The sequence below is a fragment of the Vigna unguiculata genome, chromosome 11 (assembly GCF_004118075.2).
Source record: "Vigna unguiculata cultivar IT97K-499-35 chromosome 11, ASM411807v1, whole genome shotgun sequence".
In the NCBI taxonomy this organism is placed as follows: domain Eukaryota; kingdom Viridiplantae; phylum Streptophyta; class Magnoliopsida; order Fabales; family Fabaceae; genus Vigna; species Vigna unguiculata.
Window position 1 is genome coordinate 9,782,110 of NC_040289.1, and position 17,318 is coordinate 9,799,427.

At 37.9% G+C, this 17,318-nt stretch overlaps 2 protein-coding genes across 4 annotated transcripts; one reads left to right on the forward strand and one right to left on the reverse strand.

Moving 5' to 3' along the window:
- The first annotated feature begins 620 nt into the window (after nt 1-620).
- On the forward strand, nt 621-7,323 carry LOC114168511 (dynamin-related protein 5A). Of its 3 annotated transcripts, XM_028053358.1 has the most exons (9): nt 622-1,074; nt 2,508-2,699; nt 2,792-2,998; nt 3,513-3,941; nt 4,313-4,540; nt 4,628-4,823; nt 5,757-6,068; nt 6,147-6,417; nt 6,698-7,323. In XM_028053358.1, exons 1-9 carry the CDS (start codon nt 730-732, stop codon nt 6,882-6,884), a joined length of 2,367 nt encoding a protein of 788 aa, XP_027909159.1. In that variant the 5' UTR covers nt 622-729; the 3' UTR covers nt 6,885-7,323. The 3 variants fall into 3 exon arrangements, with proteins under 3 accessions (XP_027909158.1, XP_027909159.1, XP_027909157.1); XM_028053357.1 differs by having other exon boundaries at nt 621-1,074; nt 5,769-6,417; XM_028053356.1 differs by having other exon boundaries at nt 5,757-6,417.
- Nucleotides 7,324-10,915: 3,592 nt separating this feature from the next.
- LOC114170165 lies at nt 10,916-12,253 on the reverse strand. The gene is made up of 2 exons (XM_028055645.1): nt 12,023-12,253; nt 10,916-11,935 (listed from the first exon to the last, which is right to left on the reverse strand). Exons 1-2 carry the CDS (start codon nt 12,251-12,253, stop codon nt 10,916-10,918), a joined length of 1,251 nt encoding a protein of 416 aa, XP_027911446.1.
- Between the last annotated feature and the right edge of the window lie 5,065 nt (nt 12,254-17,318).

Genomic DNA, 17,318 nt, shown 5'->3' on the forward strand with positions numbered 1-17,318 from the left:
TTAAATGAACTTAATTTGGTTAAAAATATTTACTTGAAATATCAATTTTGATGGAAATATTTGTGTACATTTATACAGAAATTAAATTTGATTTCAATTTGGAGAGGGATAAAATTGCTCCATTTTTACAAAAATTGGGACTAAATTTAGACAAATTAAAATAAAGGGACCAAATTGAAACTAAGAAAATGACATGTGGCGTAACACTGACACGTGTCACTGTCATTGCCACGTGGCACGATGACAACTTGACACGTGGCACGATGACAACTTGACACGTGACAATTTTTTTAATTTTTTTAAAAAAATTAATAAAAAAATTAAAAATAAAAAAAATTCAAAAAAAAAATTAATAAAAAAATTCAAAAAATCGAGGAACTGACACGTGGCACTCTCTCTAACGGCGTCAACAAAAAAGGAGACCATTTTGAGACTTTTAAACATTTGGGTATCATTTTGGGATTTTAACTCCAAAATGGAAACCAAAGGTATAATTAAACCAAAAAAAAAAAAAGCCTATGCGGCTATTATTTTCTTACTTATCGAAAAGAGTAATCGCACTCAGAAGGCAAAAGGGTCGTTTCTTTTGGGTCTTTTGCATCTCAAAGCCCATTTAAAGAAATCCGCATTAATCCCATCACAAAATTCAAATTCAAACTCAAGTCTCTCCCTCGCTCTTTCCATTCAACTCCACTCCATCACCTCCACACCACCGTCACCGTCTCCATTATGTCGTCCTTCACCGTCGCCGATTCCGACACTCCCCCCTCACTCACCTCAACACCGTCGAAAACCCCGTCGTCGAAAATGAAGAGTCGGCGGAGCCAGGCGGAGTCGAAGTCGCGGTTCGAGGCGTACAACCGGCTACAGGCCGCGGCTGTGGCATTCAGCGAGACGATGCCGATCCCAGAGATCGTGGCGGTCGGAGGCCAGTCAGACGGGAAGAGCTCGCTCTTGGAGGCGCTCCTCGGGTTCCGGTTCAACGTGCGCGAGGTCGAGATGGGCACGCGCAGACCCCTCATACTCCAGATGGTTCACGACGCCTCCGCTCTCGAACCACGATGCCGCTTCCAGGTTTTCAATTTTCCCGTTCTCTTTTAGTGAATTGAATGTTGCAGAGTGGATCTTCTTTCAAGAATCCAAGTTTGGTAGAGATATTGTTTGGTTCCGTTGGGTTTCTGAATTTTGAATGTTTCTTTCCTCATTGGGCTTGTATTTGCTGCTTGAGTCAGAGAGGAGGGTGACATTGGGTGTATTATAGCAATATACTTATACTAGTTTGTATTAAAGTTAGGAGAGGTTAAAGTATTTTTACTCTAGAAGCAACATATATTTTCTTCTCGATTCATGGTTTGAAACGAGCATATTTCTATTGGAATTTGAAAGAATACTTTTGTAATTTTCAACCAAATATGTACTAAGTTCTCGAAGTTCTATCTATTGGTGGATTTGGTTTAGAAAGGAAACTTTCTTGCCCGAAATTGGAAATTCGAACAATTTGTTGAGGGGAATGGAATATACTGTTGTCATGTTCCATTAATTCAGGTGTAGAACCGATGGAGGCAAATGTGTTTTTGTCATATGAATTGGTAAATTGAGGATGACATACAATGGAAAGACCTATGCTTTTAGTTTCTCTAAAATTGGGATTGAATATCTCTCGAATTTAAGATAAAATTAATTTAGTTCCTCAAATTTGAATAAAATACTTCTTTAATATGAACATCTTTTCAGATTTGATGAACTAAAATTTCTTTTTTGTTAAATTTAGGAGATTAAAATCGGATTTACTCCAAATTTCACTAACTAAAGACATAATGAAGCATATAGTAGAAACTAGTGAATCCTATTTCATGTTTATCTCCTTCATCTTAAGGAGTAAATGGAATTGAAGTTTTGTGTCATTCAATGGTAACATCAAAAAAATGTAATGGAGATGTTTGTTTCATCACATTTTAATTTTAATAATGCATTCCATTTTATTCTTTCTCATTCTATCAATCCAAGCATAATCTAAGTTAACCAATTTGATTCCTAACTTCAACAAGTATCAGTCAATTTAGTCAATAAAACTAAAAAAAAAAACATTGCAGCATGTTGCATTTCAATCTATTTGTCTGTTAAACACTCACAAAGGTAGGTTTTGGTGAAAAAATAGAATGAAATATATCAAGAGTTTTGTATAATGTGTGGTGTACTTCAAAAGAAATTCAGATCACGAGATTAAAAAGTGATAAGATTTTAATTTCATTAAAAGTACAAAACTAAAAACAAAAAATTAAAATGGGTTCTTCTATTTTGTATTGTTTATATGCCGCCAAGCTAGGTTCGGGTTGATTGGTTCTAAGCTTTGACTCTTTGAAAAGGCATAACTTAATTTGGTTGAGATTAAATTAAAATTAGTTAGGTGTTTGGTTCATAGTTTGACCATTTGGCAGCATTGGTTTTGAATTTACATTTCTTTTTGTTTTGCCAATATGTTTTATTCTCGAGTATTGGAAACACAGGAGGAGGATTCAGAAGAGTATGGAAGTCCCATAGTTTTGGCATCTGCGATTGCTGACGTTATAAAGTCCAGAACTGAGGCACTTTTGAAGAAAACAAAGGCAGCAGTTTCTCCAAAGCCAATTGTAATGAGAGCCGAGTATGCACATTGTCCTAACCTTACTATTATTGACACACCTGGGTTTGTTCTTAAGGTGAGTTCTTGAAATTCTTGGCCTGTGAGAAGTGAAGGTTTGACATTTATGCCCGCTGAATTGTATTTATGGGAACTCATCTGACACTGCAGGCAAAGAAGGGTGAGCCAGAGAACACACCTGATGAAATCCTTTCCATGGTGAAGTCCTTGGCTAGTCCTCCTCATCGCATTCTCTTGTTCCTTCAGCAGAGTAGTGTTGAGTGGTGCTCCTCATTGTGGTTGGATGCCATTCGCGAAATTGACCCAACATATAGACGGACAGTGATTGTTGTCTCCAAATTTGATAACCGTCTAAAGGTATGGACGAAACCTTTTTGTTGCAACAGTAAAAGTTTGACAAATCTATTTTACTGGTTGGTTGGCAGAAATTGTTAGAGAGATTTTATGCTGAATGTTATTCCTGAGAATTTAGTATTCATTTTAATGTGATCCATGTAGTCGATTTCACGCAATGTGATAAGACTTTTGTGGTGGTATGTCTTTGGCTCAGGAGTTAATGAATCACACTACTCATCAAGTTATGACAGGAAAGGAAAATAAACTATTAGTATGTAATCAACAATCGATGTATATCTTGAGGTTGATGATATTGCCATTAGGCTGCATAAGCATGGATTTAAATTGTGATTGCAGTTGTGGTTGCATTGTGGCAATGCAGTCAGCCGTAACGGCCACTTGATGTGGTTGTAGTAGTGGCAGCCACTGAGATGTTTCATCCTTCATCACACCATAGTTTGATGCATATAATGGTCACATAGTACGCTGTATTTTTAGAGACTGGTTTTAATGATCAGCTTTGCAATGCTTGCAGGAATTTGGTGACCGGTGGGAAGTGGATCGCTATTTGAGTGCGAGTGGTTACCTTGGGGATAGCACTCACCCCTTTTTTGTGGCACTTCCAAAGGATAGGGGTAATGTTTCAAATGATGAGTTCCGGAGGCAGATTTCTCAGGTGGATTCAGAGGTTCTTCGTCATCTGCGTGAGGGTGTAAAGGGAGGTTTCGATGAAGAAAAATTCAAATCTTATATTGGCTTTGGCCGTTTGAGAGATTATTTGGAGTCGGAGCTTCAGAAGAAATACAAAGAAGCCGCCCCAGCAACGCTTGCTTTACTAGAGCAACGCTGCAGTGAAGTGACTTCTGAACTTGCTAGAATGGATTCGAAAATACAGGCCACCTCAGATGTTTCCCATCTCAGGAAATTTGCAATGATGCACGTGGCTTCTATCAGCAACCATGTGGTGGGTAATCATTATGTCTAATATTTTAGCTAGGCATGAACTGATGTTGAACTAAATTAACAATTAGTATTGAACCATTTTTTTTTTGTGATAGCACTTATCTATTTGAAACTTTTTCTTCATTGATGGCTAGTTATACGTAACAAGTTTCTTCTCGTTTTCATTTGTTTTCTTCTGATGGATAACGTATGAATAATGGTTTTCATTGCCTTACAACCTTTAACTTTGGACACTGGTTTAAAGTAAACTATAGGCATGTAGCTTCTTTGCACACCAATGACCTGCAATATTAAGCATCCTTTTAGAAAATGGTTTCAAGGATTACGGATGTTTATTTGAAGTTAATAACCATTTCTTTTGCACTTTTCCAGGGTGCATTGATCGATGGTGCTGCAGATCCTTCCCCTGAGCAGTGGGGGAAAACAACAGTAGAAGAGAGGTCACAAAGTGGTATTGGCGTTTGGCCTGGTGTCATTGCCTCTGTAAATCCTCCCAATGCTACTCTTCGTCTTTATGGAGGAGCTGCATTTGAGAGGGTGATGCATGAATTTCGTTGTGCAGCATATTCCATAGAATGCCCCTCAGTGTCGAGGGAGAAGGTGATTTACTTTTCATAAACGTGTGAGGAATATATTCCTTTATCATTCAATTTTCAACTTCGAATTCTTAGGTATCTTTTATAACAGGTTGCAAATATATTACTCGCCCACGCTGGTCGAGGTGGGGGAAGAGCAAGAACAGAAGCTGCTGCAGAGATTGCTCGAGCGGCTGCTAAATCATGGCTATCTCCTCTTCTTGACACTGCTTGTGACCGACTTGCTTTTGTCTTGGGAAGTTTATTTGATTTAGCTTTAGAAAGAAACCGTATTCAAGATTTAGAATGTAAGTGAAGAACCTTAGTTATTAGGTTCTGTCTTCATTACTTAAATGTTACAATTTTCTTCGATAGCTGTTCCTTTTTCTGTTCTAAATCATGGCATCATGTCATTCTTCGATAGTTAGCTATTTTAGTCTAAGAAATGCAACGGGTTATTTAATGGGACAGCAATTCATTAGGTCCAATTGAAGGTGGGATTTTGTTGGTAGACCAGCTGTATATAAATAAAGGAGGGATGTCATGTCAACTCAAAACTTAGGCCTCTGGGATGGGAGGGCCTTGAAGTTCTGCAGGGTAGACAGTGTATTGAGGGAGAAATCCTATATTCTTTCTTGTTGGAAGTCCCATATGCACTAGGAAGGAATAAGTTCAAATTATAATGTATAAGTGCAATGCAATTCTTTCTTTACAGGCTAGTTTTGTGAGATTGATTAGGCATAAACTCATTAAGATTTGTAGTCAGATACCGGTTTCTATCAGAGGTTATGATTTCTTCAGCTTAAAGATTCTTACAAAATGCCATTGGGAGGAGTTGAAACGCTAATTTAATTTGTTTAGGAAGTTGAATATTTCTTGTCCTTCGAGAACTGAAATGATACAACAATTACAGAGTGTTACGCTATCTTCTTTTTCACTATGTTCCTATGGTTAATAATTCATTTTCATTTTATGTCAATTTCATGGAATTAGCGTTTGAAAATTTTCTTGTCCTCCGAGAACTGAAATGATACAACAATAAAAAAGTATTGTGCTATCTTCTTTCACTATGTTCCTATGGTAATAATTCATTTTCATTTTATGTCAATTTCATGGAATTATTTTTATTATCTCGTGTATATTTTGAGAATGCTCTTGTTCAATTTTATCCTCTAGATTTTGTGTATATGCTTCCCTGTAACTGATTAGAAAATCTCTGACTGGTGCTTATGTTCGTGAAGGTGAGATTAAAGGGGGAGACATGGATGGCTATGTAGGTTTCCATGCTGCTTTAAGATGTGCTTATAATCGCTTCATAGGGAATCTTGCCAAGCATTGCAAGCAGCTTGTAAGGCACCATCTTGATTCTGCTACTAGTCCATACTCACAGGTCTGCTACTTCAATGACTATGCACCCTCTTATAACAAATTCAGCCAGGCTTCAGCCTCTTCGTTTTTCCTTGAGCTAAGTGATACTGGTTCAGCTTCCCACGATGCAAGGAGGGATCAGGAAAATATACCTCCAGAAAACAATGCACAAGAAACCACACCAGGTAAAGCCGCAGAAACTAGAGATCCGTTGAGAGAAAGTCACATAACTATCCCTGAGACCCCATCTCCTGATCAACCAGGTGATGCAGTATATGGGGTGGTTAAAAAGGAGCTTGGAATTTGCAATGACGTGGGACCAAGAAAGAGAGCGTCCAGAATGGGAGGGAATAGCAAAAATTCTGACTATGTTGCGCTGCAAAATGGTGGCGCTTTATTTGGAAATGGAGAGAGATCAAGTTCAGCTTACGCGGATATCTGTATATCAGCTGCTCAGCATTTTGCACGTATTCGTGAAGTTCTTGTTGAGAGAGGCGTGACATCAACATTAAATTCTGGATTTCTAACCCCTTGGTAAGCTTCTGTCTTGTTTGAAATCAGTTTGTGCTTACGCAAATGCGGAACTTAACTAGTTTTCTATTGACTAAACCGCTATATAAAATTATGTAAGGACTAAAACTTGGAAAAGGAGCAACTACGGGGTATAGTTTGAACCCTCAATTATTTTAAGTTCGCGTACACTTGTGCAATTACATGACATAATAATTCTGTCTAAATGGTCCACATACCTTAGTACATTTAACTTTCATTTTCTATGGGACAATAGCCTTATTTGTTATGCTACCTTGTGCAGCCGAGACCGGATATTCGTGGCCCTTGGGTTGGATTTATTTGCTGTAAACGATGAGAAATTCATGGACATGTTTGTAGCTCCTGGGGCCATAGATGTGCTACAAAATGAACGAGAGTCTCTCATGAAGCGTCAGAAGATGCTTCAATCTTGCTTGAATGAATTTAAAAGTGTTGCTCAGGCACTGTGATCAGAGTTACTAGCTTTCCAAGGAGCCAAGATTTTTTGGCTTGGTTATGCTTTTGTGAATTAGTGTGCCAGGAGTTCTTAATCAATTGGACAATAATGACGGTATGCCAAAGTATGTAGTTTAGAGAAAGCATCCCTCTACCTGTGTTTTATTGTACCCTACTTTGGTACAACTTTCATTTAATGAATGAATGCAACTTGGGCAAATTCTCGCTTTGGTTGCTTATGGAAGCATTTGTGTAACTGCTTCAGAGTTTCACTTGAACTCTGTTTGCATGCTTGACACTGATTGGTAAGGTACAACTTTCATCTAGTGTGCCAAATTCCAAGATCATGGCTATTCTAATTGCAGGTTATAGAATGGGTAGGGAGCTATTGCCCCTTTTGGGGTTGAGTTGCAGACTGTCAATGAAAGAAGTGCAAGTTTACGCTTCTAGAAATGGATGACCATTTGAATTTTAAATGCTTTCATGATGATCGTATCATTCTTGAAAGAGAAAACAGGCCAAGACTGCAGTAAATTAAATAGGGGACAGCCATAATGTAAGCACTCTCTAAACACAATTTACGAGCCTCTGAAATGGCAAATTTAAAGTTAGTTTGAAGTGATCTTCCTGATTTCCAAGGTCTAAGTGAAAATAAAATATTAGACTTTCTTTAAATATTGTAGCATAGAATACAAAATAGAGGTCAATTTCAATATTTGAGTTGCTGTAGTAATAAAAATTGAGGGTTTAAGGATTCAAGAACATGAAATGTAAACTGAAAAACTAAATTAAATATTAAAAGCAAATTTCAGAAGATTCAGATAGATCTATCTACATATTCAGATAATTAAACAATTCAAAAATCATTGTTTTCTAAAGATTAGATCTAAGTTTAAATAATTAAAATTAGTCATTTATAAGAATTAAATTTCAATGTCATTCAATTAATTTGTATTCAATTATTAAATTAAAATTCAATGAATTCTTAATTTCAATTATAATTTTAGAAATGTAAATTGGTATCATAAGTTAATAAGTTAATGTCAAACGTCATTATAAATTTTGATATCTCAATTATGGTGATATCACAAAACTTATCTATCATTTGTCATCACATGAAAATTTATTAAAATAAATTAACAATAAAAGAATACAAAAACTTAGGGGGACCGCAAGAAACCCATGATAAGAAATTATACTTCACAAAACATAAACAACTTGAACTTATTTTAAAAAAGGAAAATCATATTTTGACTCCTATTTTGTACTCTCTCTCCCTAATGTGACTTTAACGTGAAGCATTGATTAATGTACTACTATATTTTTCTTTGAATGAATCAAAGTCCAATACTAAGCCAATTCAGGGAGTACAAAATGGAGTCAAATTATGAGAGTCAAAATATCATTGTTCTTTAAAAACATCTAAAGAAATATATGGTGACAATACATCAAACCACTTATATTGTTCTTGATGAGTAAAAGTCAAATTAGTTAACTTATCAACAAAATGATCACCCTCACGAAAAACATGAAAAACCTTAAATTGCAAATGTTGAATAAATGAACAAGCATCTGCACCATATCCTTTTAAGAGCACAAGGTACCACTCGTTGATCCACAAAACATTTATAAACCAAAATAGAATCATTATCCAACCAAAGCGTCGAAAGCCTTCCCTTCATGCATGCTTTAAAGCATAAATATCATTGTTCTTTAAAAAAAATCTAAAGAAATATATGGTGACAATACATCAGACCACTTATATTGTTCTTGATGAGTAAAAGTCAAATTAGTTAACTTATCAACGAAATGATCACCCTCACAAAAAACATGAAAAACCTTAAACTGCAAATGCTGAATAAATGAACAAGCATCTGCACCATCTCCTTTTAAGAGCACAAGGTACCACTCGTTGATCCACAAAACATTTATAAACCAAAATAGAATCATTATCCAACCAAAGCGTCGAAAGCCCTCCCTTCATGCATGCTTCAAAGCATAAATAACCCTTATAAACTCAACTTAAAGTGAAGTTTTACCCTAAATAAATTGAAAAACTAAATATATCTCCTTTGTGTCCTCGAAAAATTCAAGTACACATAGCCAAAGCAAAACATCACTGAGTTACACCATCAATATTCACCTTAAGCCAATTAGCATATGGAACCTACCAGATAATTTCCTTAAACGAAATTGCTTTGCTCTCTCGTGTATGAATATTGAAAAATTTCAGCACTAAAAGAATAAAGACAAAGTTACTTACATGCTTATTAGATTTATTCCCTACCATTCACACCAACCCTTTAATTTGAAAAATAGCATAAGTAAATGTAAAAAAGACCTGAAATCTATTATAATTGTGCTCCAAATCATCCAGATAACTGCAGTAACCGCAACCACCTCAATCACATTAACTAGAGGACTAGAAAGAGTCCTCATAAACTGAACAACCGAATCCAGAGATGAAAACCACAAATCCTAAAATGGACCTTGTAACACTCTCATAATCTCATAACAACAGACTAAATGAAGAATAAATGAGAATGAGATTCAAAATCTCATCCACATAAAAAACACAAAGAACATAGAAAGCCCCTTCTTTTTTGTACCTCCAAATTAGTAGGTAATTAACTGTATAAAAGCTTCCAAAGCACCAAAGTTTTAGCACGTGACACTACACGCAACCAAATAAGTTTCCCCCGATCAACACATGCCACATGAAAAGAATAAAAATGTTTTGCAAGTTTTTTAGAAGGCAAGCCAAAAGCATAAAAAACCCAATTGAGTACGTCATCATCATCATCATCATCATCATCATCATCATCATCATCATCATCATTAACAATAAAGGAAGAAAAATCACATAAATTGGTAACAAAAGAAGGAAAATTCCAACCAACACTTATCCAAGTAGAGTGAATAACATAAATTAATTTGACCTATCAAGGTAAGGTATTCTTGCCAATTTAAATATACAAATGTCAGAACCCCAACGATCATTCCCAAAATTAATATTGTCATCTTTACCCAAAATCAAAAACATATTTTCCAGATCAATATCATATGGATTCTTAACACCATGTCAAATTGAGGACAAATTATAGTACAAATACTTTTGATATTTTGATTTAAGAAAAAATGAAGCCACATGAGCTCTACCAAAGTCATCTTAACAAATATTTAGATTACCAACTGAATCCTCCTTATCATGCTGAGCAACTTTCCTTTCAAAGAGGAGAGCTTAGTGCGGATCTTATCAACAAAAGGCTAGAAAAAATCAAGTCTTAGGAGTCCCCACAAAAATTAGCAAACAAAATAATAAAAGGAAGACGATATTTTGTTTAATGTTTGTAACGTCCTAGCCGGAAATTATTATTATGGGATTGTTTTTCAGCCCCTTTGGCTGCCTTAACGTGGCTGCTAGGTTCCCTACCTCTTTCTCTTCTTTGTCAAAAATCAAGTTTAGCAAAAAGAAAACTTAATTTAGGTCTCACCAAGGTTTGAACCCCTAACCCTGCAAATATTAAGTCAATGCTAACCATCATGCCAATTCATGTTTCATGCTAAACTAACATAACTCAATTACTATATTCTTACTTAACATGCACATTCATATTATTAAAACAATAATAATTAAATAACACATAAGTGGCATACATAGGACTCGAACCCAAGTCCTCTCACACAACCAAAGTACTCTCAACCATTTGAGCTAGTACTATTCCACATCACATCAACCACTATTAAATGCCATACAGGCTTCCACGACCCGCATTTATTAATTAATTAATTATTTATTTAATTAATTAAATTTCACGGGTCTTACATTCCCCCACCTTAAAAATTTTCGTCCTTAAAAATTAGTGTTTATTAAAAATTAGTTGCGGTTAAGACTATCTCATTAAGTCCTCCATCTCCACAGTCAGATCCGTCATGAACCTAGATCTTGTTAGCTTCCAACACATGCGGAGGGTCTGCAATGTACTTCTGCAATACTTGACCCCTGCGTACACATGCCTTTCCTCTAAATTGCAGAACGTCGTCTTTACCCATCCGCTTCAGAAAACACTACACTGCACTGTCTACAGTTCATAATGACGTGATTGTCCGATAACCAATCCATGCCAAGTATTACGTCCAGACCCTCCAACGGTAAACAAACGAGATTCACTTTAAACTTGTGTCCTGCCACTTCAATAAGACATCCGACGCAAACTAAGTTGGTCAAGACTTCTCCCGAGGCAAGTGTCGAGACCGCCAGTTCGTACCCCAAATCTTGGACTACTAGTCCCAGTCTACTCACACATTCTTGTGAGATGAACGAGTAAGTAGCTCCAGAGTCAAACAGTACCAAAACATTGTTATCAAACAATAAACATCGGTCAAGTATGAGATTACCTGACTTAGTGGCCTCAGTATTGGTTAATGCAAACACTCTCCCTGCTGCTCGAGGTCGATCAACTATCACCCTCTGCTGCTTCTGCGATGATGGTGTTTCTTCGATCGCCTTCTTATCTGGACATTGACTCGCATAATGTCCCATCTTCTCGCACTTGTACTTCACATATTCATTACTAGCACCTGAACTGCCCGGAGCCTTAGTACAGTTCCTGCGAAGGTGGGGCCCACCGTAATTATAACATCTCAGGCCTGAAGATGGCGACGAAGACCTGTCGTATGGCGCCTTCTGATGTCTGGTCTCAGAGGTATTCTTCTGCGTCCTCGTGATTCGACTAGATCCAAACTCTAACTCCTCCACAGTCCTGGCCTGCTCCACCAGAATTGGAAACTCTCTGATCCGTAGCGGCATCAGGAATATACGCAGCTCATGCCTCAAGCCTCCCTCAAACTTGCGACAACGCCATTCCTCTATGATCCCTTGCGAGTAGAATCTCGCCAAGTACTCGAACCGGTCTATGTAAGCCTGTACTGGTTTACTACCTTGTTGTAGTGTCAGAAACTCCGCCTCGAGTGCATGTTTTGCCGAGTCTGGAAAATACTTCTCCAGGAACCTCTTCCTGAAGTTTACCCAGTTCACCTCTTCTTGTCGGGTCTGTATTTGTTGCTACATTCCTGTCCACCAGTACTCAGCATCGCCAACAAGTAGGAAAGTGGCGAAATTCAACTGTTGTGCCTCTGTGCACTACAGTACTCTAAATATCTTCTCACACTCCTTGAGCCAAGCATCAGCCTCATCAAGGGTAGCTTTGCCGTTGAACTTGGACGGCTTGTGTTTCAGAACATCCTCCATAGTCACTGCTCTAATGGGTGGCACTATGGCTCTAGGCTGTGCTGCAACAGGGTGCATGGCATCAACCATTCTGTGGATCGCTTGAGCAATCTCATCAGCGCCTGCATCGCTTCTTCTTCTCCTATTCGCCATAGCCTGTATGCGCCACATTGTAACTGATAAATCAAACAACTTGTATTTTTTTAATTTCATACCAAGGTAAAACAATACATACACATATCAATACGATAGGCTCACTCCCCAAAGACCCCATGAAATCATTGAAATCACGGCTCTGATACCAAATGTAACGTTCTAGCCGGAAATTACTATTTAAAAATAAATAAAAAATAATATTTATAAAACATCGCATTTATTCTCGTAATTTCCCAAAAACGCGGGAAAATTAAAAGTTCAGCATAGCTTCCATAGTAATTAAAATCATACTATTCCGTTATGACAAAATCAAACCATAAAAAATTACAAAAGTAAATCATAATAAAATTGAGTAAATAATCTCGTCACGATCCCCACTTCGTCTCTACGTATCCGCCTGCTCACCTGCATTATCATCTGCTCCCATGTAACAAGTTACATGATCATCGCCACACACACATAGATAGGGTGAGCTCATTTAAATAAAACCAAACACATAAAATAGTAAATACAACATGGCAACCTTAAAACCCTGAGTTAGTGTTCTTCTCCCTTGTTCCTTACTTCTCCACTTCCAATACTTTCATTAGACGTCTATCATTTCTATACCCTTTAGGTGAGGACGATGATCGATCTTTGCTGCACGAGTGTCTACTCGCCCCTCCGACTACAGGCCACCACCTGATAGTCCACACGTGGGAATAACATTGCCACAACATCTCACCGTGACACCAAGTGGAGTTCCCCGAAACAAACATGAAGTTTGTAGCTGTTCCAGACTACCAAAGCTCTATCAGAATCACTCTGAAGAGGGCAATCACCTGAACCTCGCCGTACGAGCCACAACTCCCACACTCCACTGGACTTCCTAAACCACCAGGCTACAACCTAGAGTGGTCACGTGTTACCCCAATACAAGATTACACTCGTAACTGGGCCCCCAGCCAAAGCATCGCATCATGAACATCCCTCAAAGCTGTGTAGAAACATTTCCTCGCGCACCATCACTGAACCAAAACCGCTTGGCGCGCATCCCACGTCGCCAGGCACACACTAGGTTCAGACCGCCTGGCGGGCATCACACACCGCCAGACGCCACGCGCCCGCAGAATCATCACTGCACTGTCACCCCTGGTGGGGGACACGTACCGCCAGGTGCCACGCGCCTGCAGAATCATCACTGCACCGTCACTGCCTGGCAAGGGACACGTACCGCCAAGCGCCATGCGCCTGCAAAATCATCTCTGCACCATCACCGCCTAGTGGACTTCGTCCCGCCGCCAGGCGCCACTCGTCGCCATCGCCTGGCGCACCCGTCTCACGCCGCCAGGCACCAGTCTCCTTCCAGCCCCTCTGCTATTCCATTCTGCCTGGCGGAACCCTCCCTACCGCCATGCACCACGCGTCAACAGTGGCCACTGCCACTGATTTGTGTTCCGTTCACCTAGTGGCTCGCTTGCGCTGCCAGGCGCCATACTAGTAGAATAGTGCTATTGGTTTCTTGGCACTTAAACAGATCCCCAAGGGATCCCAATCATACAACATAACAATTTACAACACAACCTGGTTTTCCAGTTATACAACTATAATAAGATTACACCACACCCATTCAAACATGCCATCAAATCAAGTATTGTCATGCACCCATACTCTCCTTCACTTACCCCTTTAAACATGCCACATATATTCCACATACACCCCGTCTTAGGATCATACAGTCTGATATTTTTATAAACTCATGACACCACACTTTTGTCAATATTGCATATGTACCTCAATAAAAATTCACAAGCACAAAACCACGACTAGGGTAAAGTTTCACCATCCATACCATATCTCACATAATTATCTCACTCGTACCCAATTAACATACATTCTGAATTTAACTTACCACATGCACCCAATTATGCTTCATTAGAAGTTACTTGAACTCATCAAAGGCTTATTCATGTATTTTACAAACTCCAAAATCATCAATATTAAATAATGTATATCTCTAGCTACTGACCTTCAAATCCAATCTCCTCCGTTCAAAGTGAAGAACCACATGTTATGGACCACCTGTCAAAATTTCACCTAAATAGGACGATTAACAAATCGGAAAATGCAAGTTTACGAAAACTGTGCGAACCAGAAAAATTGGTGGTGCCTAGCGCCCAGAATCAGACGACTAGCGCCAGCGGGACTAAAATACCACCCGGCGGTTACTGTTACGCGAAAAGTACGAAAAATAGCGTTTTTCATGAATCAACACACCATGCACCTCTGGTGTGGCGCCTAGCGGCCAATATGGTGCCGCCAAGCGGTTCTTGCAGTTCCAGGAACCCAGAAATATCCTCAACACCTTCAAACCTTATTCCAACCCCTACAATTCTGATTCCACTCGATTTACGATCCAATAGGCGGCCTTCACATGTTTATATTCATTATTCCTTAATAATACTCCTCCATATACGAAATTCCACTAACCTTACCACTTAATCTAGTGCGACTATGAAATCCCCAATTAATCAACCCACCAATTGATATTCATGCAATTTTCAAGTTCATGCAAATTTCATCAATTTAGTCACTACAAACAATAATTCATCATGCAATTGATATATGTGCAATAAGAATTCAATCCAAACACAACATCACTGACCAATCACCCAAACGAGAAAAAAAAAATAGCAACAACAGTATAGCGCCCGACGGGTCACTCCCGACCGCCAGGCGGATCATCCGCAAACCCAGAAAATTGGGTGTAACCACATGTGCCGCTAGGCAGCAATTCATGCGCCGCCAGGCGGTTTCTGAAAAAATCCAGAAAACGTGAAATAAAGCAGAAATTGAGGTTTTCCCAATTCAAGTATGGCCCAAAACACATCTTCATACAATATAGAAATAAAAAATGCAATACGAAATCCCCTAACCTGGGTTTTCCGTAGCTTTTCCTTAGCTCTCGCAAGCTTTCCCTTGACCGCCAATGTCTCCCTTCTCCTTTCTCTCAAGACAGCCCTCAGTTTCACTCAAAACTCACCCAACTCACTCCCTTCCCTCTGATTTCTCTCCCTTCTTGTGCAATAGCAGTCCAGACCAAGAAAACCCTCTTTCTCCCTTCAATTTGTCTTTTAATTACTTCTTAATGAAGGTTAATTAGCCAAAAACGAAAATTGGTTTTAATGCTTGTGATAAGTGTCATTCCAGACCATTATGGGATTGTTTTTCAGCCCCTTTGGCTACTAGGTTCCCTACCTCTTTCTCTTCTTTGTCAAAAATCAAGTTTAGCAAAAAGAAAACTTAATTTAGGTCTCACCAAGGTTTGAACCCCTAACCCTGCGAATATTAAGTCAATGTTAACCATCATGCAAATTCATGTTTCATGCTAAACTAACATAACTCAATTAATATATTCTTACTTAACATGCACATTCATATTATTAAAACAATAATAACTAAATAACACATAAATGGCATACATAGGACTTGAACCCAAGTCCTCTCACACAACCAAAGTACTCTCAACCATTTGAGCTAGTACTATTCCACATCATATCAACCACTATTAAATGCCATAAAGGCTTCCACGACCCGCATTTATTAATTAAGGGTCTTACAATGTTCATTATATGAATTGATCCTTATAGATTTAGTTCTTCATTAGGAAATAACTAAAATGCAACAAAAGAATATGAAAAGATGAAAATAAATTATAACTTATGCAATTAATTTTTATGTGTTGTTTTTAGTAGAATTAGGCCTCAAATAGGTTGTGAACCTAAACCATAATTTTGCAAACCCAACAAACCCAACAAACCCAAAAACATTATGGGTCTATTATGGCCCCTATCAAGGTTTAGAAGCTCAATTACAAAAGTAAAATCTACCTCAACTTCTAACAATCGTAAAAAATATTAGAGGAGTCCAAATCCAACAATACATTTGTCCATTTTGAAGCCCATAAAATACAACTAGAATAAGCCAAAAAGATATTTACAAGGAAAATTATGGCTCTAATAACAAACAAAGGTTAGATAAGATAAAAATACAAAATTAAAACAATTATATTAAATGAACCCAATTTGTTACTAATAATAAAATTAAACTAAAATTGGAAATAAGACAAATGGAAATTTTAATCAATGCATAATAAAACTATAAAAGGTGTGTACATAATAAAATTATAAATTATCACTTATTTGTTTTTTTCATTATAACTAGCTTTTCAAAATTCTTACTTTTTTTTTTGAAAATAAAAGAATGTTTTGACAAACTTGAAAGAGTTACTATATCCATATAGGAAAATGATATATTAACAACCTTTTTTTAACAACTTTTCTCACTACCTGACATGGCAGTGATTTTTTAATTTTTAATTTTTCTTTTCACACTTCCACGTACGAGAGAGAAAGAGAGTGAAAGAGAGGTTGATGGAGTGACAAAAGTAAGAGAAGCAAGGAGAGAGAGAGGTTGAGAGCGAGAGAGAAAGGGAGGTTGATTCGGGAAAGGAGTGGAAGTCGTGAGAGAAGTGGAGAGCAGTTTGTTTTTTCTCCATCCCCAATTTTGTTCTTCCTCCTTCCCCTAAGTTTTTTCTTCCTCCATCTTTGAAGTGTCTTCTTTGTCCATCCCCTAAGTTTCTTCTTCCTCCATTCCCCAAGTTTGTTGTTCCTCCGTTTTCAAAGTTATTTTTTGATGGGGTTCGTCATTTCCCCGTTGGTGGAGCAGAAAAAGTATTGGGTTTACCCACTGCAACAAATTCGTGGTTTAAGGTTTAGGTTTGTGGAAATGAGGCATTTTTTTCCCTTTTTGGTGAATATTTGATAAAGTGTGGATTTTTTTTGTAACAGTATTGTTCAAGAGCGGAAGCGGAAGGTCAGTTGTAGAAAATAGTCACTTTAAAGCAGAATCTGCAGGATTGGTGTTTCCAGTTTATGTGCAAAGCAATGGGTTCGTAAATGCGAACCTGCATTTTTCTGCATTACCTTGGTTTGCACTTCAATCCAAGATGAGGAGTGACACAACCATCTATTGAAATGGGTTCACCTTATACCAACCCACCTCATCCACGAACCAAACATGT